This window comes from Drosophila obscura, unplaced genomic scaffold (assembly GCF_018151105.1).
Source record: "Drosophila obscura isolate BZ-5 IFL unplaced genomic scaffold, ASM1815110v1 contig_186, whole genome shotgun sequence".
NCBI classification, from domain to species: Eukaryota; Metazoa; Arthropoda; class Insecta; order Diptera; family Drosophilidae; genus Drosophila; species Drosophila obscura.
In genome coordinates this window covers 4,813,973-4,835,006 of record NW_024542774.1, presented here as the reverse complement: position 1 = coordinate 4,835,006, position 21,034 = coordinate 4,813,973, and the positions used below count along the sequence as shown (strand labels likewise).

Below are 21,034 nucleotides of genomic sequence, written 5' to 3'. Positions count from 1 at the left end.
ATACGGGCAATATACTAAAATGTAATTAGCATGAAACGCAAAGTAATCACAGGAGAAATGTTATTTTTATACTCTCTAACGTGGCAATGGGCATATTTGTATGGTATTGGAATGAATAGTAATGAGATTTCAGCTAGGAAGGCACGCGTATACATAAATAGTATCACATATCATACATACCATACTCGTACATGTTAGATACAAAAAAAAATATATGTGTTGATTTTCATCGTGACAATCGGTCAGCCTCCAGACAGAGAGAAGACGGGTTGTGATGATGAAAATGATGCAACTATATAATTTAATCGGTCGGTTCTTCCAGTGTTGCATTTAAATAGTTATAAATTGGCGGTGACTTTAGTTGATAATGAAAAATCGTAGAGCAGAGTTAATTTAAGAATCACACATTTTTGCAGAGGCATTTTGTTTGAGAACTTTGTCCGAGATTTTGAGCCACAGTTTGCTGTCGTGAGCAAACAGCAAAATGTGGCACAAAATTAGCATTCGGATGGATTTTGAGAATTTTTAGTTTGGGGGCCTTCAGATCAAAACTGCAGTTGGTTTAGAAGCCCACACATACTTTCCGACATCTAGCAGAACAATTTTCGATTTGCCGAAAACTTTGCATTCAGATATTTATTCTTTAAAATATACTTTCATTTGTTAGGGCGAGCCAGGAGGTATGCTGCGGCGGAGAGGTGAACGAACCATCCATTGGAGCACGGATGGGCTCGTGCCCGTTCCGTTCGCTATGGGCATACCCCTCGTGCAATTATTACCACTATTAATACTAAAAGGTAACCAAAAATAACGAATCACCAGCACAAGCATTTTAGTCGAGAGCATGTACATCGAATCAGATATCACAAGATTTAACAAGTTTTATTCACTTCAATTGAAAAGCGACAACGAGATCGTATTTTATTCGAAAACTAATACAAATATTTTGGGACGGCACTGTCTCCGCACTGGGATGATGGGAGACGTTTGCTGAATGTCCCACACAAATATTATTGAAATGTATCTGCAAATAAGCATTTGAAATATCTATTGTAATCAACTCAAATGAACAATACAATTAATCGTTTGCTTATATTCCAAAAATAAAAATGCGGAAACTAACATAGATGAGTTATCCTAGCGGAGGCACCAGGTTTGGTGCGAAAACACAACCAAAAATTGTTTTATTTCCTGAATAATGAAAGACAATTGTCTCAGTTTTCGTAAGTTACGTTTATTAATACAAGAAACTGTGTGTGTGCATGTAGGTGAGTGAGTGAAGGCATGTGAGTGTGTGAGAGATGTTAATGAAATTTATAATTTCCACGGCGAGTCGTGTGTGAAGCTTTTTTTGTAGGAGCGGGAGAAACTAGGGGTAGTATATTAGATGTTAAGGGAGATGCTTAGCTCTCATCATCACTGCCGGCAGCCTGACGCGGCTTGGGACCTCCGGCACGCTTGGCCATGATAATCTGGTCCACCTTTAAGATGGTTGTGGCCACACCAACAGCATACTTGAGGCCCCAGAACTTTCCCTGGTACAAGTCGAAGATCTTTGCCTTCGTCGCATCTATTGTGCCCGCCGTCTCCGCTTCAATGTCGAAGCCGATGTTCTTGCCGCTTTCGGAATTGTGAGCCAAATACAGTAGGTTGACAGCATCGGTTCCATTGAATCCAGAGTTTTCGGCCAGGGCCTTGGGGAAGACTTCGAGAGCGTTGGCAAACTTGCGCACAGAGTACTGCTCCAGGCCGGGCAAAGTGTCAGCATACGCAGACAGCTGGGTGGCCAGCTCAATTTCGGTGGCCCCGGCTCCTGGCAGATAGCGTCCATCGCGTGTCAGGCACTTGAAGCTGTTCACGGCATCGTCCAAAGCGCGCTCAATGTCGTCCATGAAGTTGTCTGTGGCACCACGGATCACAATTGTGGCAATGCGCGAGTCTTTGCCCTCATTCCTGAAACGAAAACACCACTTTATTTGGACTGTTTTATTCAACGTATTTAATGGGATTACTCACCTAAATGCCACGATTGTCGTGTCTCCTAGCTCCTCAATGCACACCTTGTCACAGTAGCCCAACTCTTCCTGGCTAGGCGTGGTAATGCGCGGCAGAACTGTCGCGTTTACGGAACGACTCAAACGGCGCAAGTCGAACTTGGAGTTCAAACGCACAGCCATGAGGCCATATTTGTTGAGGAAATGCAAGGCCATGTCACCAACCTTGCCACCGGCAACGATAACCTTTACACCAGCATCGGCAATAGCCTTGATTTGGTTCTCCAGCAGACTCTCCTCTCCAGATGAGAATTTCATGAGCTCATCCGCCGACTTAATCAATACTGTGCCCTTGGTCTCCGTCTGAATAATGTCAACGGGGCACGAGAATATGGCGATCTTGGCCTTTTCGGCAAACGAGACATCACCCTCCACGAAGCGCTTGAAAACCATTCCGCGGACTACCTCCGACTTGTGCAGACCACTGCCAAGGATCTTGCATATGCGAATGTTGTCCACGTTGAATGTGCCCTCGTTAGGCAATATGGAAACACAGGCCTTGCTCACCAGGTCGTTGAGGAAGTCCTCCTGGCCGTACTGTTTCGACATGATGGTTGTGCGAAGGACATCCTTAACCTTGTCAACATTACGATAGTCCTCAATTTTATGGCAAACCAATTTGGGCAGAATTTCGAGTGCCTTTTCCAGTGCCTTTTCATAGCCATCGGCTATTTCGGCGGTGGTGATGCCCAAACGCAGCAGTTCCTCTGCAGACTCGAGCAGAGCGCCGGCCAGCACCACAACGAAGTTTGTGCCATCTCCGACCTCAGCGTCCTGCATTTGACTGGCCATAACGATCAGCTTAGCGGCAGGATGTTCAACATCCAGCTCACGCATTATGGTTCCGGCATCGCTGGTCACAAACTGCTTCTCGATGTGGTTGATGATCATTTTGTTCATGCCATTGGGGCCGTAGGCGGAACGCATTGTCTGAGCAAACTCCTTGCAGGCACTAATGTTGCGGTAGACGGCTTCCTCCAGCCCGCTATACATCTGAGGATACGAGACAAATTATCATTTCAGACATTTTTCCAGAAAATGCATGACTTTTGCAATGGCGATGACTAATCACGCGCCTCCCCGAGAAGGCATGTTTTTATTTTTCACAGAATTTCAATGGAATCGGAGTTTATTTGGGCCATTTCTTATATATCCTTCATATTACACTTACCCGTGCGCCATCCTTTAGCATCTGCGATACTCCGGGTGCTTTTGGTACAGATAAAGCCATTTTTATACACAGATTTCAATTTCACACAGCAGGTCGGTCGGGTTTCAGCAAGAGTTTGTCTAACCTCAAATTTGACGGCGGTCGGCGAATATTCTGGACCAAATGTATCGATGTTGCTAGCGATGAGAGCAAATAATAGTTCAATCGGAATCTATCGGATCTTTATAAAGGTGCTATGACATTATTAGACTGGCTATCTAGAAAAATAGAGATTGTGGGAAATGGCTTATATATGTATTCGCTATAGTTTTTTTTAAAATACGCTTCTGCAGGCTTTAGAATCTGATTTAGACCATATTTGGTGCGTTTGAGTCACAGCTTTCATTAAGTGTTGACAGTTTGTACCTAAGAACACATATTATTCCCGAATGAAATTAGTGAAGTTTAAATACTATTAGAATAAGCTTACTGTCTGAACAGTTGGGCGTTTTCGCATTACCATTTGAATTGGGAACTTTTAATAGTGACTAGCGATATATTCCGTTATTATATCGATAGGTATCGATAAGAGCCCCATTGCCGCAAATACGTAGATTTGGAAAAATAACAATGTCGCAAGGCAAGAAGCACGTGTTGGGGTTTTCTCCCAATGGTGGTCAACTCTTTGCTTCTGTTGACGAGCTGGGAATACTGCGAGTATGGAACACAGAAACAAACACCCTGAAGCAGGAGTTCACCCCGAACCTGCAGGTATCCGGCCCCTGCACAGCGCTCACGTGGGTCTTGGTGGCCGCGACGCGACCCAAGAAGTCGCGCAAGAGTCTGCCGACCCAAGATGCGGCCAGCGACCAACTCTACATTGCTTTGGGCACGTTGAAAGGCATCGTAGTTATATATTCATTGGCCGAGGGAAAGGTAAGAATCGATTAGTTCATGGAAGCGCATAACCCAGTAATGCTCTCGTGCCATTGCAGATTGAACGTACTCTAAGTGGCGACAGTCACGACGGACCAGTCACCTCGATTGTGTACGACAATGCGGGGCATCTGTATACCGTGGGAGTCGATTGCCGGGCGCTTGTCTGGTCGCTTGAGCAAGAGCGCTGCATCAGCGACTGGCAGATTGGACCCGAGAAACCACGAAACATTGTGTATCTCCCAAAGAGCCGGACCCTAGCAGTTGGCTCACGCCAGTTGAAGGTCTATGATGTTGATACCAAGGAGTTGGTTGAAACCTTTACCGGGCACTCTGGCGAGGTTAATGCCATCAGCAGCGTTGTGGGCACTGACAATGCTGAATTCGTGCTGACCACAGCTCGAATGGAGAGAGTCATTTGCTTCTGGAAGATTGAGAAGAAGGGCAAAAACAAGGCGTCTTCCTGCACGTTGCTCATGGAGGATCTGGCCTACTGTCTGTCCAGCGAGGTTCACGACGACGGACAGCTGCGGGTGGCGAGTGTGACGCGCAACGGCAACATACACATATATCTGTTGAATGTGAATAGGTAAAAAACCATTGACATTTCAGAAACAATACATAATTCATGCTTTTACCATCGCAGTTTGTCCGCCGAAAAGTTCGTGAAGCCGAAGACATCGCTGCAAATCGTTTCAGATGGCGCCGATACTGTCGAGCCCATACATGCTCTGGCCTCTCACTTTGTAACCGACACAAATCGGTCGCACGAGATTCTGTTTGGTTACGGAAATCGCAAACAAATACAATTTGAACGCTTCACCCCCAACTATGCTGAGAAATTGAATGTTATCGTTCGCGCCGACCCGAAGAAACTGTATGCCAAGAAGAAGGGCAAAGTGCAGGCCTCGCAGGTCGCCCAAAAAACTCTCACTCCTGTAGTGAGTCAGAAGATTGTCGAGTACAATAGTGCTCTGCCGATTTCCCAGAAGAAAGTGCAAAATGACGTTCCGATGGAGGCGCGCTTGCAGCACCTGCAGATCAAGGCCAACAAACTGGGTGCTGGAAAACTGCAGACACAAAGCAAGACACAGCTCCTTATGCAGGCGCTGCACAGCAAGGATCAGGCGTACGATGCTGATTTATTTTATGCCGAAGAGCCCACCTAATAGTCTTCCTTTTTAGCATGATTGACGCAGTCCTCAGTACACATGATACGGAGACGATACAGTTGACATTGGACCGCCTGCCGCTCGAATATGTCAACCCTTTGGTGAACGAACTCTCAATACTTATACAAGGAAAGCATGCCAAGTAAGTGCATTTCCTAGTTGCGTGTACATTGAATGTGAGATTTACCTAAATGGTTCCATAAATTACAGTGTTACATCTGCCCTACGCTGGCTTCAAATACTGGCCTGCACGCACACGAGTGCTTTGATGTCTGAAGACAAACAGGCCCTGCGCGAAAAGTTGGGAATTTGCCTAGGTGTGGCGGAGCAACGCATGCATTGTCTTTCGGAGGCATTACAGTAAGTATTTGGTAAATCGAGAAAGTTTTATTGGCATCAGGTTTTGCCCTTCTTGGACTTCTTGGGCTTCTCGACAGTGCCGTGGCGACATTCGCAGACCTCAGCGTAAAAGGCCAACTTGGTGTGTAGAATGGTATCAATGTAGAATCTTTGAAAAGTTAAAGAGCTCAGCGAACGTTCGCCCACCGCGTAGTACAGAGTGTTGTAGCCCTCAAAGCGATATGTGATCATCACTGGATAGTGCTTCTGCAGGACCTTTGAAACTGTTATGATGAAACGCACCTTTGCCACAGCCAGCGGGTTGGGACAACGTGGCGTCGGCCGAGAGAAATGTGCATCGACAAAGTAGATTTTTCCCTTAATGGGAATATCGTGCTGAATGGGGTTGCTCAGAACCGCACACTTTGTGTCCGGCGACAGCTGCCACTGGCCAATAAAGTCCTGGATCTCAGAAAGTACCGTGCTGTACTCGAATGTCCCAATAGTTGTCTGTTTACGAAGCAATCCGCTGGAGCCCGAGCTCGGCCCATAATCACTCACTGCCACTGTTGTGGCAAAAGTGGCGAGGCCATTTTCCTCCATGTTCGTCAGAATATCGACCAGAGTAGGCACTTTGGCGGCAGCGCATTTCGGTGTGTCAGGCAACTTGTAGCAAAACAGTCCCCGTGGATCTGACTGCACTATGGTCAGGGCTTCGCAAAGAGTGGAGTCCACCAAGTCCATGATGCACTGCATGTCGGCGTCATCACAAACTGGCTTATTGCATTGGGCCACTGCATTGGCGATGCTTTCGACCTCAGCTATGGGGGGCACAATGAGCGCGTTTAAACCGTCCGACTTTTCATTGTCCGAAGTCATTTTCAATCGACGCGATCTCATCAGAATAGAGGCTTGCGAATATTTGCGGTCAATAAGATCCGAGTCCGAGACGGGGTTATTATCCATTTTTTGTTAAATTTGGTGTCGTTTTTGATTCCAATGAAAATATTTTAAATGTATACTGTTTCAACTCGGATTTCTATATTGTCTACGTTTAGAATTTCTGGTCGCGTCAACCTGATCATAAGTCAAATGAAACGAAATGCAGACAATCATTTGAATGAAAGCAACGTTTTAATTGTGGACGAAGAAGAGGAAGGTCAGTATTATGCAATTAATAGCACTAGCAGTCCAGTCGTATCGTATAAATCAATCTTTATGCTCTTCAGATGATCCAGCAGACGCGCTCAGTGACAGCGCAAAGGGTGAAAGCAACTGGAGCGACCTAGAAGATCAGAACATTAGCTCAAACAGTATTGCGGACGATGACCTGGCAGCAGACGATGACGTGGCGGCCGATGAGGAGGATCTGGCAATGACACAAGGCTCCGACGATGACGATCTGAGCGACAGCGATTGAGCGAGAATCAACGGATTAGTTTATTCCTCTGTGCGATATGTTAGGTACCAATGCAATTTCTTTTTTGTCCTACCCCAAACCCAACCCAGCCGAACCAATTAAACTAGAGTAGTTTTCCAAACAGTTTTCCACACTGAATTCTATGCAATTTTTATTTTTCTTTGTGTTTAGTAACTACGTGCAACAACAAATAGGGAGCCAATTATATTTTCTAATTACCGACATGAGATTTTGTCATTAGCAAGCAAACGTAAACATTTCATTTCCATTTCCAATCTATAATAATATGGTAGAATATTGTGCCAAGAACAGGGTTCGGTTTTTCTATTCTGTAGGTAGTTTGAGTATACATAAGTAGAAGCTCATCCAATAACAGCTCAGTAACTACTAATAGGTGTGTGTGTGTGTGGTGTGTTCGCGCGAGCGCTTTCATTTTATTTTAATTGTCAGCAAATGGTCGAACAAATTTACTTCCAGTTTGCTTTGAGGAAATTAATTAGACCGTTCGTGGAACTGTCGTGAGAAGAGACCTCGACGCAAGTGTCGAGCTCCGGCTCGATCGCCTTGGCCAGCTGCTTGCCCAATTCAACGCCCCACTGATCGAACGAGTTGATGTCCCAAATGATGCCTTGCACGAAGATCTTGTGCTCGTAGAGTGCTGAAAAATTAAATGATTTAAATGTTGATTAATTGATGTTGTGAAAGTCAATTCGGTCAAACGTACCAATCAATGCGCCCAGTGTAAATGGTGACACTTTCTTCACCACAATTGAGTTCGTCGGCCGATTGCCAGCGAACACCTTGTGTGGCAGCAAGTTTTCCAGCTCGTTGCCGCACAATCCGGCCTTGGTAAGCTCCTGCTTGGCCTCATCGGCCGTCTTGCCGGCCATTAGAGCCTCCGTTTGGGCTAGGAAATTTGAGAGTAGAATTTTGTGGTGCTTGCCGCCGGCAATGGGATTGTGCGTCTGGGCGGGGGCAATGAAGTCGCATGGGATCAGGCGAGTGCCCTGATGGATAAGCTGGTAAAAGGCGTGCTGGCCATTGGTGCCAGGCTCGCCCCACACAATCGGACCAGTGCTATATTTAACTGGCTTGCCCGACTTGCTAACGAACTTTCCGTTGCTCTCCATGTCACCCTGCTGGAAATAGGCGGCGAAGCGGTGCAAGTACTGATCGTATGGCAGAAGGGCGTGCGTTTCAGCATTGTAGAAGTTCGAATACCAGACGCCAAGCAGAGCTAGAATGACAGGGGCCTGAAAACCATACCACCAAATATTTCAACATGGTATGAGTCGCTCACAAATATTCCACACAAATCTTGACTTACATTTTTGTCCAATGGCGTCGACTTGAAGTGATTATCCATGTAATGGGCACCATCCAAGAGCTGCTCAAAGTTCTCGAACCCAATGGACAAGCAAATGGAAAGCCCAATGGCCGACCAGAGCGAGTAGCGTCCTCCCACCCAATCCCAGAAGCCGAACATATTTGCGCTGTCGATGCCGAAGGCAGTGACCTTCTCCTTGTTGGTCGACAGAGCCACGAAGTGCTTGGCAACGGCATCCGCCTAGAAGCGCAAAATGGGGGAAATCTAAAATAAATTCAAACAACTGAAACGGCAATCCACCTACATCCTTGGTATGCTCCAACAGCCAGGACTTGGCCGATGTCGCATTGGTGATGGTCTCCTGAGTGGTGAAGGTCTTCGACGCGATAATGAATAATGTTGTCTCGTAGTTGACTTTCTTCAGAACCTCCGCCATGTGGGTGCCGTCGATGTTGGACACGAAATGGGAGTACAAGCCCTTCCCGTAGGGTTTCAACGCCTCGGTGACCATCAAGGGTCCCAGGTCGGAGCCACCGATTCCAATGTTAACCACATCGGTGATCTGTTTGCCAGTGCTTCCACGCCACACTCCAGAGATGACCTTGTTGGTGAACTCCTTCATGTGCTGCAGCTCGGCACGCACATCTGGCATCACATCCTTGTTATCCACCAGCACCGGGTCCGCACTCCGATTGCGCAACGCGGTGTGCAATACGGCTCGGTTCTCGGTTATGTTGATGTGCTGGCCACTGAACATTGCCTCGCGGGCCGCCTCCACTCTCCGCGACTTGGCCAACTCGATGAGCAAGGGCCACACATCATCGTTGACGCGGTTCTTTGAGTAGTCCAGTAGTATCTCGCCATCATTTGGGGTACGCAGACGTAGGCTGATAAAAATGTAAACGTAAACGTTTAAATGGAAAATCACTTGACCTCAAAGCAAAAGCGACAAGTGATACAAGCAAAGGTCGTTACTTTGACCTTATGCAAGGACAAACGCGTCGGGAGCGAACTTGAAACATTACATTCGATGATGAAAGTAAAAGTACATACATACACATGCTTATGAAAGTGTGTATGCATACACATACTCGTCAATTTATGTATGTATGCATAAAAACTTGTTGGTATACTCCCTCGTTATGCATATAGATACATAAAGGTTTGTCCTTTCTGCCACCCACTCACCTGTACTTCGAAAACCGCTTTGGATCATTCACAAACAAATCTTTGATAATAATGTTCTTGTGGTTAGCATCGTAGTACTCCTGAAGCTTTTTGAAAGCGGGGTCCTCGTTTAGAGCGGGCAGGGTTCCAGCCATTTTTCTTTAGGAAGGTTGGGAGGTGGGGTCTCGTTAACACAACTTAAAGTCGCAAAAAACAAAAGTCAACTGCAAGAGCAAATCGCGACACTTCACTTAAATACAGCTGTTACTGTTCCTGGCACTAGACACAGGTTCTGTTTTCTATGGATCCGGTATAGTTCCGGAACACAGGTCCACAACTTCGCCGTTATAATTATTACGTACTGAGCCGCGCAGCAATTTTTCCAAAGTCCTTTTCGTTCTCGGCAACCGCTGGAATTTGTCAAAAATTCCTTCAATGTCAAATGAAAAACAAGACGCGGAGTTGCCAGGTCGCCGGCCAAGCATTTGTTTTGATTTGCAGATCAAATCGAATTGATTGGATTTGTATTCGGAAATACCTACAATTTTGAATTTACTTCTGTAATTTGACAACCTTTGGTGATCGTTAATGATCGTTTTTGTGAATTAAATAAATTGTAATTTCCTTTTTCCGCCAAGATGGCAACTACGAAACGCATTTCATTTTTTCATTGATAGTTTCATTTTTTTCTTGATACCGATAGCTTCGATGGGAAATTGCTCATTTTTGCGTTAAAAGTATACCGAGCAAAAACGAACTTAACCCTTAACACTTAATACGCCTCTATTTAAATATTTGAGCCACTGGACCGTACTTTTTTACCTGAAATTTAATATTAATTTAAGGAAATAGGGTTTACAAATGTCCATGCTCGTAGCTAAAACCGTTTTATGCGTTGGCCGTGTTTGTTTAAACCCATTTTTATAAGTAATCCAATAATTGAACAGTTAATGCAGTTCAGTTGATTTGATTTATCTAAAAGAAGAATGTACAAACTAACTCAAAGTGTTCAACTCAACTGTTCAAATAGAGTGGTGTTAAGTGGGTTAAGTTCGATATTTTCTTCGGTATATTTACGGTACATTTTGAAATTGAGATGGTATATTTCGGTATAATTCTGAGTTTGGACGGTATATTTGATCTTAAAATCCGCGGTCACACTGCCTAAAAGATGGCGACGCGCTCGCTACTTTAACCAGAAAGAGAGGTAGTTGTTTTTCCAACAAAAATATAATAAAACAAAATAAAACTGGTGCAAATCACATAAACAAGAGGAGCTAGATGTTCTGACCAACCGTGCGCATCGCAATCTGTAGTGAAACACTGGCAAACGAATCGGCTAGGCGAGAGAGTGAAGTGAAACTAATACAAACATTGGCATGTCCAGTGGCAAGTGAGCAACAAGTGTGTATAAAACATATTGTGGTCGTATAAAATGTTAGGAAAAGCCATTAGCCCACCTGGCTACAGGTATATCGACTGCATCTGCCACGAATAAACAGGCATAACTGGTAGAAAAGAGCATTTCCAACCAAGGAACAGAGTCTCTGCACACGTAACCTTGTGTGCGCGTAGCACGGAAGCTGTTACTGGCTTGGGCTGTGGCAGTGCAACGCCAACGAAATCGGAATACTTGTTCGTATGTATGTGGATTCGATTCGTGCTGCTGCTTTGATTTTATAGCCTAAACGGACTTATAACTTACAGCGGGCACGTGAAGCATTATCCAGTAAAATATTCCAAAGACGTCGGGTACGTCAAAGAACATGGACACTACATCTGCAGCTGGATCTGGAGCCGGATCTGGCAGTGGTTCAAGTGGCAGCATAGCCGATGCTTGTCCCTGCTCAACAGTCGCTCACAACGAACAGCCGCAGACCAAGAGACAGAAAATTGAGAAACAAATCAAAGTTGGCTCCAAGTCATTGCCCCCGCCACCGTCACCGCCGGACATCTTAGATCGGCGGGATGCCCTCGATGCCAATAGCAACAACAATAAGAATCATCATCTATGCTCATCGCTCTCCTCGTCCTCCACACACTCGCTGTCAACGCCCAGCAGCACCAACAACTCACCCACAGCGACGCCATGCAGCTCCCGGGCGGCCTCCTATGCGCAGCTGCTCAGTGTACAGAGCTTAGTCCACAATATCTTGCCACAATCCGAGCTGCAAACCGAACCGGAGGCCACAAAGGACGAAGTGGATCGCGCCGCAAAACTGCCAGATCTGCTGACCATCACCACCAGCAGCAGTAGTAGTAGTAATATTAGCAATAGGAGCAACTGCATTGCGTCGGCATCTTCATCGATTGATGATATGCTGGAATTCGAGCAGTCGCTGACGCGCCAGTGCCTGTGTGGCGTTTCGGAGCGAACACTTCGTAAGCCGTTCCAGTCGCACTATTCGCAAGACACAAACGGCCAGAAACGTATCGCCTACCTTAGGGAGTGGCCCACCAACAAGCTGCTGCAGTTCCTGTCCAATCTGCAGCTGCTGTTCGACATATACCTGAAGCAGAATGCCAAGGGCTTCATTTGTACGAGAATAATGGACGTGTGCGATGCTTTGATTCGAAACGACAACAAGCTTATCGACGAGATCATCGTGCTGGCGGGCTACAACAATTCCTATGTGCAATTCCTGGCGGGACGTGTGCTAGCCGCATTTCTGGTGATTGCCAAACAGGAACTGAACGATGAGTGGTTGCAGAAAATCGTTGACCAACTCTTCAACTTCGAGCATCTCGACCAGGCGGCGGTGCAGAAGATCCACTTCAGCCTGGACATTATCAAGCGCATCGTCGAATGGAAGGATATGGAGACGCATCCGTTAGACGATGACTGGATGACGACCACGAGTGCTGCTGGTGCTGCTGCATCGTCTATGGCCCTGCCAGCAGACGCCGCTGTGAGCTATATGCACTTCCCCGTGCAGGATCAGCCGTTGGCGACCAACTACTTTGCGCTACAGTTTAGAGACGATGCAGCGGGCGAGACCGAGAGGCAGCCAGAAAGCAGAGATAGGGAGACGGAGAGACGCAGGCAAAACGGCGGCCTATACGATGATGATACGATTAGCCCTCATCCCGCACAACCAGCATCTGTTCCCGGCGGATGTCACGTGGTCACTCTCACCGACTCCGAGAGCTTTGACACCACACATCTGAAGTGCATCACGATACAGAAACTGGAGCACAAGTGGCCTACGTTGGTGAAGAACATGTCGGAGCTGATGGCTCCAACCCACCAGGATACGGCGGAGCACTGCGTTCTCAATTTCCTACAGCTTTGGGAGAACATCATTTCGGTGAAGGCCAATCTATCCATTGACGAGACGAGACCCTACTACGCCCAGCTGGACAAGTTTGAGCTGCTGCTCAACCACAGTCTGTCGTGCACCGTGTACAAGCAAATGCTGTGTCTGTTCAATGAGGCCCTGTGCTATGGCTCCACGCTAGCGCTGCAGGACATGCTGCCCGAGGAGACCTGCAAGCTGGCCCACCAGATCGTGTGCCATGTCCGTGGGTTTCGCATACTCGAATCCCTGCCGCGACGCCAGCCGGACAATATGGTCAGCCTGATTGGCTACAACGGCACACCCCTCGTTTATGCGAATGGGGCTATCGCCATATCGATAATGGCTCGGTCCGCAGATCTTGCACCGCAGGATGCCGGCGAGGATGGAGCGCCAATGCCGCCGCTTGACCTAATAGAAATGGACAAGACGCTGCTGCAGAAGATGGTGCTGCTGGTGCTGAAGTCGATTGCGGTGACAGTGAAGGAGATACGCAGCGATTCGTCCGACTCGTCCATTGACTCGAGCGACTACGATGCCTTCCAGGACATGATGCTGATTGAGCGCTCCATTCGGGATGTGCTGAGCAAGCTGGAGACGTTCATCAAGCAGACCCTGGAGTTCCACCCGGAGTGTCATTTCAGCAAGATCCTGATTCACCTATTCGATGACCAGGACGATCACTTGATCGAGGCCATGGTCTGCACCCTGGACGTGACGTCGGGCATCTCCTTTCGCAACAATGCCTTTCCCGAACTGGTGGCCATGCTGAATCCTGTGTATACGTTTTTGGAGTTCCTCAAGATGACTTCGAATAGCTCGGACCTGCTGCTGGATCTGCTGGTGAGCAACGAGACCTGCTTCCTGCTTTATCTGCTGCGCCTGCTCAAGTACATCCGCATGAACTGGACCATGTTTGTGCACAGCTGCCACAGCTTTGGCATGGGAAACGCCATGCTGGACGAGGCCATGGGCGTGCTGATCCGACTGCGCCTGCAGATATCTCGCCTAGTTTCCCGCCAGCTCTACCCGTACGACATATCGCCGGTGCTGCGCCTGCTGGAGAGTTGCGAGAGTCTCTACGAGGGCAACGAGCTTAGTTAAATGCAACGGAATGGAATAGCACCCTGTCCTGTCCAGTCCTGTCTAACCACATGCAATTAAAATACGTAATTTATTTTAAAATTTAATATAATAGGAGAAGCTAGCGCAAAATTCGATAAAGAAGAATCCTTGTAGAATATCCTTGTAGTGTACTAGATCTAAGCCACATCGTGCCCCTGCTGATTGCAGGCCAAATTCCATTACTCTATCTCCAAAATAAAGTTTCCGACTCAACAATCCAATACGATACGAGTATAAATATGTAACTAATGTTTTCTTACACCCTGTCATCCGCTTCGAAGATACATAAACGTATGTAATTGTCATTGCAATGAGCATCACAAGATTGTAGGTTAGTTCGTAGTTAATGATAATGTTGTAGGTACTGAGCTCCAAAATACGCTGTACGCTATCCTAAGATGGTTTTAATCTTGCCTTAAGTAGAATAATGTACCATAGAAATCGGCATAATGGATGGGAATACATTTTCCTCGTTCTGCCGCACGCCGCTTGTGCAATACGGGAAAAGTGTGTACAAATTCTGGTGTCTCCCGATTGCATGGGCGGGTACGTTTTAAAATACTTGAATAATACTATAGCTTAATGAATTAATTAACTGATTAAAAGAAACGCATTAAGAACAACAACAAACATATGATGACACAATGATTTATCCAATTATTATGGGGAAAAAACTGTCGTCTGTTGTCTTCTATTGATTTGATTGTCTTGTTGATCGTTGTTGAAGGATTGATTGAGTTGAATGAATCCTGGATTTAATGACGATTTATCATGCGGACGCGACGTTTCGGATCAAGTGTTCCACTGGACACAGCATTTGGATCTACATTTGGCTGATTCGGACCTGTGAGGCTGATAACAGAGCCGCGTCTGGCCAATTCGGAAGTATATGGACTGATATTTGATACATGAACTGTTTGATAGTCTATGCTGATGGGGACGGATGAGCGGCGATTTTGGCGCGTCTCTGAGGGAGAAAACAGTTTGGCTTAGAGCTGTTTGCGTGACATACCATACCGTGACTGTAACTGTGTGCGTTTACCAGTGCGTGCTGCAGAATCTCGATCTCCTGCCGGTCTGTATGCTAACGGTGATGCGGCTGGAGCCCTGTGCTGATGATAGAGTGTCCGCGGGGTGCACACGGTGTGGGTTCCCTCCTCGTTCAGTGTGTACTTATAGCGATCGACCGACGAGGCCCGCACCTCTCCCAATAGTATGTGCCTGCGCCGGAAAATCGGTGACTCTTCGAGTACTGTGATGAAAGGCGTGGCGTGATGAAAGAGCGGTTGTGCGTGCAGAAAGTGAAGATCAGATAGTGTCAGATCAGTTCATAGATCAGCAAAATGTTTTCAGTAACAGTAGCACACCCATGGGAAAAGTTAAATAAAACGCAAGCTGGGCATGGCTACATATTCGTAAAGTGATCACAGGAAGCGCACAGTATTTGATTTATTTTACGATTACACACATACACATATATAGTATAGTACTACGTAGGACAGAGTATGCCAGCAAGTAATCTAATAGATACATATATCTTACATTCAGTACAGTTTCACACAGCAGGAGTGGAAGATAGGCATAGTGTGAGGACGATTCAAAAACATACATAAACGTACATCAACACGATAGTATAAATACATATATCACTATAGTAGAGGTGCCATTGAAGGATTGTAGAGATCAAAAGTATACAATATATAAAGAGTTTGTTATTCTGAAACAGTCAGAAAGATATCTCTCATACATATGTATGTATATATATGAGTGGACAAGTGCTTCACAGTACAGAAAGTTTACTAAGTACACAAATAGTAGTAATAAATACGAGTAGAGTAGAGTACATTTAGATATTTAAGTTGTTCCCTCATTAACCTGAACTGTTTGTTGTGTAATCTCCGGCCCAGCGAGTTACATGACACCCCTAAAATTTTGGCAAAGTTTTTGGAGAAATACCTTTTGAGGCCCTCCGATCCTGCTTATGTATTTGTGCATAGGATTGCAACGAACAACGGCGCAAACGTTTGTCACCTTTGTTCTGCTGTTTATAAAAAGAATCAGAAGTAATTGAAACACATCTAGTAGAAGGATCAGAATGTATTATTCTTACCGACTTGTAGTGCTGATTAATGTCGGATGCAGCTTTCAGCAGCAGATAAATAAAGACCAGGGCAAACAGATATATTATGGGCTCTGCTGTGTTGCTCTTCTTGGGTTGCTCCTGCTTTTTCCTGTTGCTCTCCACAGCTTTACCCCCGCGAGGACGCTTACTAGCACCGCCTCCAGCTGGTCCATTTCTAGTTCGTTTGCCAGCCCTGGACTGGGGTGGCTTGGCCATTTGGTTGCCAGACGGAGTGCTGTCACTATCTTGTGCGGTTTCTTTTCCAAAGATTTCCAGCTTTGCGCATCTCAGGTAGTTTACTGGCATGTCCTCAATAGTTTCCGGATAGCCTTCGTCGAGAGAAACATCGGAACTGTATAGGTCGAGGGCAGCAACGCCGGGCTCGAAATAGTATCGTTGGGCCCCAACAGCCACGAGATACACTGTGCAGAGTACCATGAGGATTCCCAGCGGGACCACATGGTGGTTGTTTGTATCGCCTTTGCCTGGACCGCTGTATCTTACTTCGCTGGCCGTGGACGGGGCCTCGACTTCATTCTCAGAAATTAACTTGTCGCTGAATTGTGATTGCATGGTCTAACGTCTAACCATGTATCACTCAAATAGCTGTATGTATCTGCTAGTGATTAAAGTCGTACTTCTGTTCGAGTTGGAAAATCGATAGGGACTACTACTGCCACACGGCTTCACATTTTGGAATTGGCTGGCCTACAGATGCCTAAAAAGGCTGCTGCTCCGTTGCACCACCAAGTGTAATTTTTACTTTGTATTTAACTTAATGTATTGCTTTATTTTTGGAAAAGCCAAAGAACTGTTTCTCTTAACACACTCTCCACCACCAAAATACCATACATATCTGCGTGTGTATGTCTCCCTGTACTTGTCGCACCTGCCCAATGGCATTTAGCTTCTGATGTACGTTAATTCAAATCGTGGGGCTTCGATTATGGAGTGCTTAAAACTATTTTTAGTTATTTACAATCTGATAATGGAAGATGCGCGCAGTCAGCATTGAAAGACACCCGTTGACATTCCAGTAAGTTGTTCGAGTATATCTAGAATAATGTTTTAACTAGCCATGTATTCAAATAAATTCGAGTAAGCATGTCCGACTTACCTGTTATCTGTAGGTTTGTAGATTGGTTACTGATTGTGGTATACATTCTTTTGCTTTCCGCCATATTTTGTCGCTTAAACATCACAGTGCGCAGACTTTCCCCTGCAAATTAGCACAAGTTTTAGAGATAATTTCATAATTTATAATTCTAGCAATTCTACTTACGGCGCCGCACACTATAGTTAACTGACTTTAGATTTTGCTGATTACGTTCCTTAGGCTTTGTCTCGGGGGCTCTAGCCAATCTCCTCCTACGCACTGTGTCGTAGAGGATGCTGCATTGGGTCGTCGCAATACCCGAAAAGCTGGTTTCAATCAGCTCTGCTTGGGTTTCGTCCATCAAATGAGATTCCAAGGAGTTCGGTCCTTCTTCACGATGACTTGAAGCTCCGATACAGCCATGTAGCTTGCGCAAAACCGTCCGCAGTATCTTGAAGCGCTTGATGATACGTTTCTGCTCCACCTGGGACGCACACATCAGTATGGCTTTGCACTCGCGTATTATTTGTATGAACTGCTGCAAGTACTCCTGCCCGATCTGAAGCTTCGTTTCAGCCAAAACCGTTCGATTGACTTCCACTTGAAAATGCTCCAGCACGAACAGAGCCATTTGCAGCAAGTCCTCCAATGCGCCCTTTTCGTAGTGCTTCTCGGCCACACTAATGCCTGCCGTGAGGATCTCCAAGCAACAGCCAAGAAACGCGCGACTGTCAATAATCTCCTGTAGCGCAGCCTTAAACTTGGACACTTCCTCGTCGAAGTGTTGTTCCAAAACCTCCGAGTGCAGGTCGGAACCGATGGCCTGCAGGGAAGGTATCAGGCTAGTGTCCAACGACTCAAAGGAAGCCAGACAGCTGCGCATCATCGTTTTCACTGCGGTAAAATATTGAATGAGATTAGCGCATTTTTCTATTTGTAATATTCGGAATTCAAGGATCGCATACTTTTCAAGTTGGGGGCAAAGGCAATTGCAAAAATACCAATCTGGGTGGCTCGATCGATATTCACATCGAAATCGGCAATGAATTCATCAGCTATAGCTTCATCATCCGAACTGCTCCTCAAAAGGGTTCGTATCTTGTCCACCGAGAACTTTTGAAAATCCAAAAAGCAGGTGAACACCAAACGCAGCAAGGCATCATTGATGAAATCTTCTAGCTGATAAAGCGCCTGTTCCAGTGTCATGGCCTTAAGTTTGAGATTGGAGCTCGACGAGTTCCGGACTTTGCATTCATTTTGAAATGCGCTGAGCTCGCGAATTACCTTCAATAACAAAATATAAGTATAATAAGGAATGGAAGGTACATCGATCTGCCTACCTTCTGGCACAGGGCACTTAGTGCCCTTTTATCCTGCTGCAGGGCCACATTCGCGAACCCCAATGTCTGGCCCAATAGCAAATCGATGTTAATGCGCAGCTGTGCGCTTAGGGCCAGGATTTCTGCAGGTGTATTCGGAAAGTTCATCAAATCACTGTTTTCCTCATTGTTTGAACTGAACAGAGCTAACGTGTCCAACGTGGAGTCTAGCAACTTGAGGAAGGAGCGACCCTGACCATCATCTATAGACTCTTCACTCGAATAAAGATGCAACAGGCGTTGCAGGCACCAGCGTATGCGATCGAAGAAATAAACGTGGCTCGCCTAACATAACAAACAAATTTATATATAAACGTGTTAAAAGATTCAGAAATATGAGATTTGTTGAGATATTTACCGAAACTGCAGAGCCAGACGCCAGTTTCATTGTGCACTCTACCTGCCGCACACACACCATAATCTGAGTTAGGCAAAGACAAACCAATTCTGCGGACTCGTGACCTTTGTCGTTCTGCTTCCGATCGCTTAAAGATTTGTGGACAGCAGATGAAAATTCCAATAGAGCCGCACAGAAATCCTGCGAACAAAGAACCATCGTAATATCTTCTCTGACACTGTAAGTTCTTTTACCGTACATTCAGCCAGTTCATATTTCTAAAACTAGTGGCTTCAACACCATTGTTTAGTATAAGAAGACACGACTCTAGTTTTTTCTTCAGGTCCTCCATAAGTAAGAGTTTAATCGAGAGTTGAGGCAAGGTATACAATCTATTTGAAAGGTGGCTTGTTTTGAAGCGGCACTCGTAAAACGCAAAGCCAGGTACACACTGTTGCATTTCGATAAGACCACATGCATCGTATTCGTTATTTTCAAAATATTTATTTTTGTGTTCATTGATAAACTATTTTTTTCGTATACTTTAACAACTTTCTATTACTGGAGGGGAGGTGGTTTCTAAAATATTTTAAATTTATATAGTTAACGGCGCTTGGTTTTATTTTTCCGCTTTTTAGTACGAGATATGTAAAAGCCAGAGGACCTAGTACTTAGTACATACCAACTAAAGGAATAACTAACTGGCTAATTGGAGGAAAATATCAAACAAATATAATTTCGAAATAATCACGCCCAAGATTTCTTTCCTAACACGTCTCTAAAATCTTTGCCTGATTTAAAACAATTCAATCATTTTGCTTGCTTTTTTCATTCTTATAGCTGGTGAGGCTTCTTATGTGGGCGCGCCATCGTCTCCTGGTGACTCTGCTGTTGTTGATATTGCGGTTGGATATTTGTGTTTCCATTGCTGTTAGAGTTTAAGGACTTGTTGTAACTGTAATTTTGCTTTCAATTGTTGCTGCTAATGTGTCGTTTCATGAATTTGCTGCTGGTGGTAGGGCGATATCTCTGGCTGTTGACACGGCAAATGAACAGTCTGAAAAACTCACCAAATATAGCACCAAGTTACTACTTCACTTTCCACCGCGCAAATGGCCGAAAGCGGTTAAATTCAAATCTGAGATACCAGGCGAACAGAAATCCGCAGAAGGTCGCTGCTTTTTTTAATTTCTCTTTTTTTCTTGTTTCTCTTTATATTTCGTTGCTCTCTTTTATCGATATAGTTTTTCTCATTTTCTGCCTCCACTTTCCACCGCTCAAATGACAGAAAACGGTTAAATTCAAATCTGAGATACCAGGCGCACAGAAATCAGCAGAAGGTCGCTGCTTTTTTTAATTTCTCTTTTTTTCGTGTTTCTCTTTCTATTTCGTTGCTCCCTTTTATCGATATAGTTTTTCTCATTTTCTGCCTCCACTTTCCACCGCTCGAATAGCAAAAAACGGTAAATTCAAATCTGAGATACCAGGCGCACAGAAATCAGCAGAAGGTCGCTGCTTTTTTTAATTTATCTTTTTTTCTTGGTTCTCTTTGTATTTCGTTGCTCTCTTTTATCGATATAGTTTTTCTCATTTTCTGCCTCCACTTTCCACCGCTCAAATGGCAGAAAACGGTTAAATTCAAATCTGAGATACCAGGCACACAGAAATCAGTAAAAGGTCGCTGCTTTTTTTAATTTCTCTTTTTTTTGTGTTTCTCTCTCTATTTCGTTGCTCCCTATTTTTATCTACTTTTTCTCATTTTCTGCCTCCACTTTCCACCGCTCAAATGGCAAAAAACGGTAAATTCAAATCTGAGATACCAGGCGCACAGAAATCAGCAGAAGGTCGCTGATTTTTTTTAATTCTCTCTTTTTCATGTTTCTCTTTGTATTTCGTTGCTCTCTTTTTTCGCTCTCATTTTTTTCATTTTCTGCCTCCACTTTACGGTGGAAATATAGAGAGAAACACTAAAAAAGAGAAATTAAAAAAACCAGTGACCTTCTGCTGATTTCTGTGCGCCTGGTATCTCAGATTTGAATTTAACGGTTTTCTGCCATTTGAGCGGTGGAAAGTGGATGCAGAAAATGAGATAAATTAGAGCGAAAAGAGAGAGC

The 21,034-nt window shown here is 45.2% G+C and overlaps 7 protein-coding genes across 9 annotated transcripts; 2 read left to right on the top strand and 5 right to left on the bottom strand.

Annotated features, from left to right (window-relative positions):
- Window positions 1-1,214: 1,214 nt before the first annotated feature.
- Window positions 1,215-3,390, bottom strand: LOC111076400 (T-complex protein 1 subunit theta). The gene is made up of 3 exons (XM_022370201.2): window positions 3,226-3,390; window positions 2,017-3,047; window positions 1,215-1,953 (listed from the first exon to the last, which is right to left on the bottom strand). Exons 1-3 carry the CDS (start codon window positions 3,283-3,285, stop codon window positions 1,404-1,406), a joined length of 1,641 nt encoding a protein of 546 aa, XP_022225893.2. The 5' UTR covers window positions 3,286-3,390; the 3' UTR covers window positions 1,215-1,403.
- A 407-nt stretch (window positions 3,391-3,797) lies between these two features.
- On the top strand, window positions 3,798-7,209 carry LOC111076398 (WD repeat-containing protein 43). Its single transcript, XM_022370198.2, has 7 exons — window positions 3,798-4,140; window positions 4,200-4,729; window positions 4,787-5,269; window positions 5,326-5,454; window positions 5,523-5,672; window positions 6,710-6,810; window positions 6,881-7,209. Exons 1-7 carry the CDS (start codon window positions 3,835-3,837, stop codon window positions 7,069-7,071), a joined length of 1,890 nt encoding a protein of 629 aa, XP_022225890.1. The 5' UTR covers window positions 3,798-3,834; the 3' UTR covers window positions 7,072-7,209.
- LOC111076401 lies at window positions 5,683-6,681 on the bottom strand. The gene has a single exon (XM_022370202.2). The coding sequence runs from the start codon at window positions 6,615-6,617 to the stop codon at window positions 5,709-5,711; it is 909 nt and encodes a 302-aa protein (XP_022225894.1). The 5' UTR covers window positions 6,618-6,681; the 3' UTR covers window positions 5,683-5,708.
- On the bottom strand, window positions 7,184-10,063 carry LOC111076399 (glucose-6-phosphate isomerase). Its single transcript, XM_022370200.2, has 5 exons — window positions 9,587-10,063; window positions 8,703-9,285; window positions 8,399-8,638; window positions 7,796-8,324; window positions 7,184-7,729 (listed from the first exon to the last, which is right to left on the bottom strand). Exons 1-5 carry the CDS (start codon window positions 9,718-9,720, stop codon window positions 7,539-7,541), a joined length of 1,677 nt encoding a protein of 558 aa, XP_022225892.2. The 5' UTR covers window positions 9,721-10,063; the 3' UTR covers window positions 7,184-7,538.
- A 659-nt stretch (window positions 10,064-10,722) lies between these two features.
- LOC111076386 (protein lines) lies at window positions 10,723-14,609 on the top strand. 2 transcript variants are annotated; one of them, XM_022370185.2, is made up of 2 exons: window positions 10,723-11,204; window positions 11,273-14,609. In XM_022370185.2, exon 2 carries the CDS (start codon window positions 11,332-11,334, stop codon window positions 13,963-13,965), a length of 2,634 nt encoding a protein of 877 aa, XP_022225877.1. In that variant the 5' UTR covers window positions 10,723-11,204; window positions 11,273-11,331; the 3' UTR covers window positions 13,966-14,609. The 2 variants fall into 2 exon arrangements, with proteins under 2 accessions (XP_022225877.1, XP_022225876.1); XM_022370184.2 differs by having other exon boundaries at window positions 10,723-11,208.
- LOC111076388 lies at window positions 14,074-16,777 on the bottom strand. 2 transcript variants are annotated; one of them, XM_022370189.2, is made up of 4 exons: window positions 16,097-16,777; window positions 15,943-16,024; window positions 15,029-15,238; window positions 14,074-14,953 (listed from the first exon to the last, which is right to left on the bottom strand). In XM_022370189.2, exons 1-4 carry the CDS (start codon window positions 16,679-16,681, stop codon window positions 14,742-14,744), a joined length of 1,089 nt encoding a protein of 362 aa, XP_022225881.2. In that variant the 5' UTR covers window positions 16,682-16,777; the 3' UTR covers window positions 14,074-14,741. The 2 variants fall into 2 exon arrangements, with proteins under 2 accessions (XP_022225881.2, XP_022225879.2); XM_022370187.2 differs by having other exon boundaries at window positions 14,078-14,953; window positions 15,943-16,027.
- Window positions 16,778-16,882: 105 nt separating this feature from the next.
- LOC111076387 (serendipity locus protein alpha) lies at window positions 16,883-19,377 on the bottom strand. The gene is made up of 7 exons (XM_022370186.2): window positions 19,180-19,377; window positions 18,942-19,121; window positions 18,545-18,868; window positions 18,170-18,488; window positions 17,391-18,098; window positions 17,226-17,327; window positions 16,883-17,163 (listed from the first exon to the last, which is right to left on the bottom strand). Exons 1-7 carry the CDS (start codon window positions 19,270-19,272, stop codon window positions 17,114-17,116), a joined length of 1,776 nt encoding a protein of 591 aa, XP_022225878.2. The 5' UTR covers window positions 19,273-19,377; the 3' UTR covers window positions 16,883-17,113.
- Window positions 19,378-21,034: the final 1,657 nt, after the last annotated feature.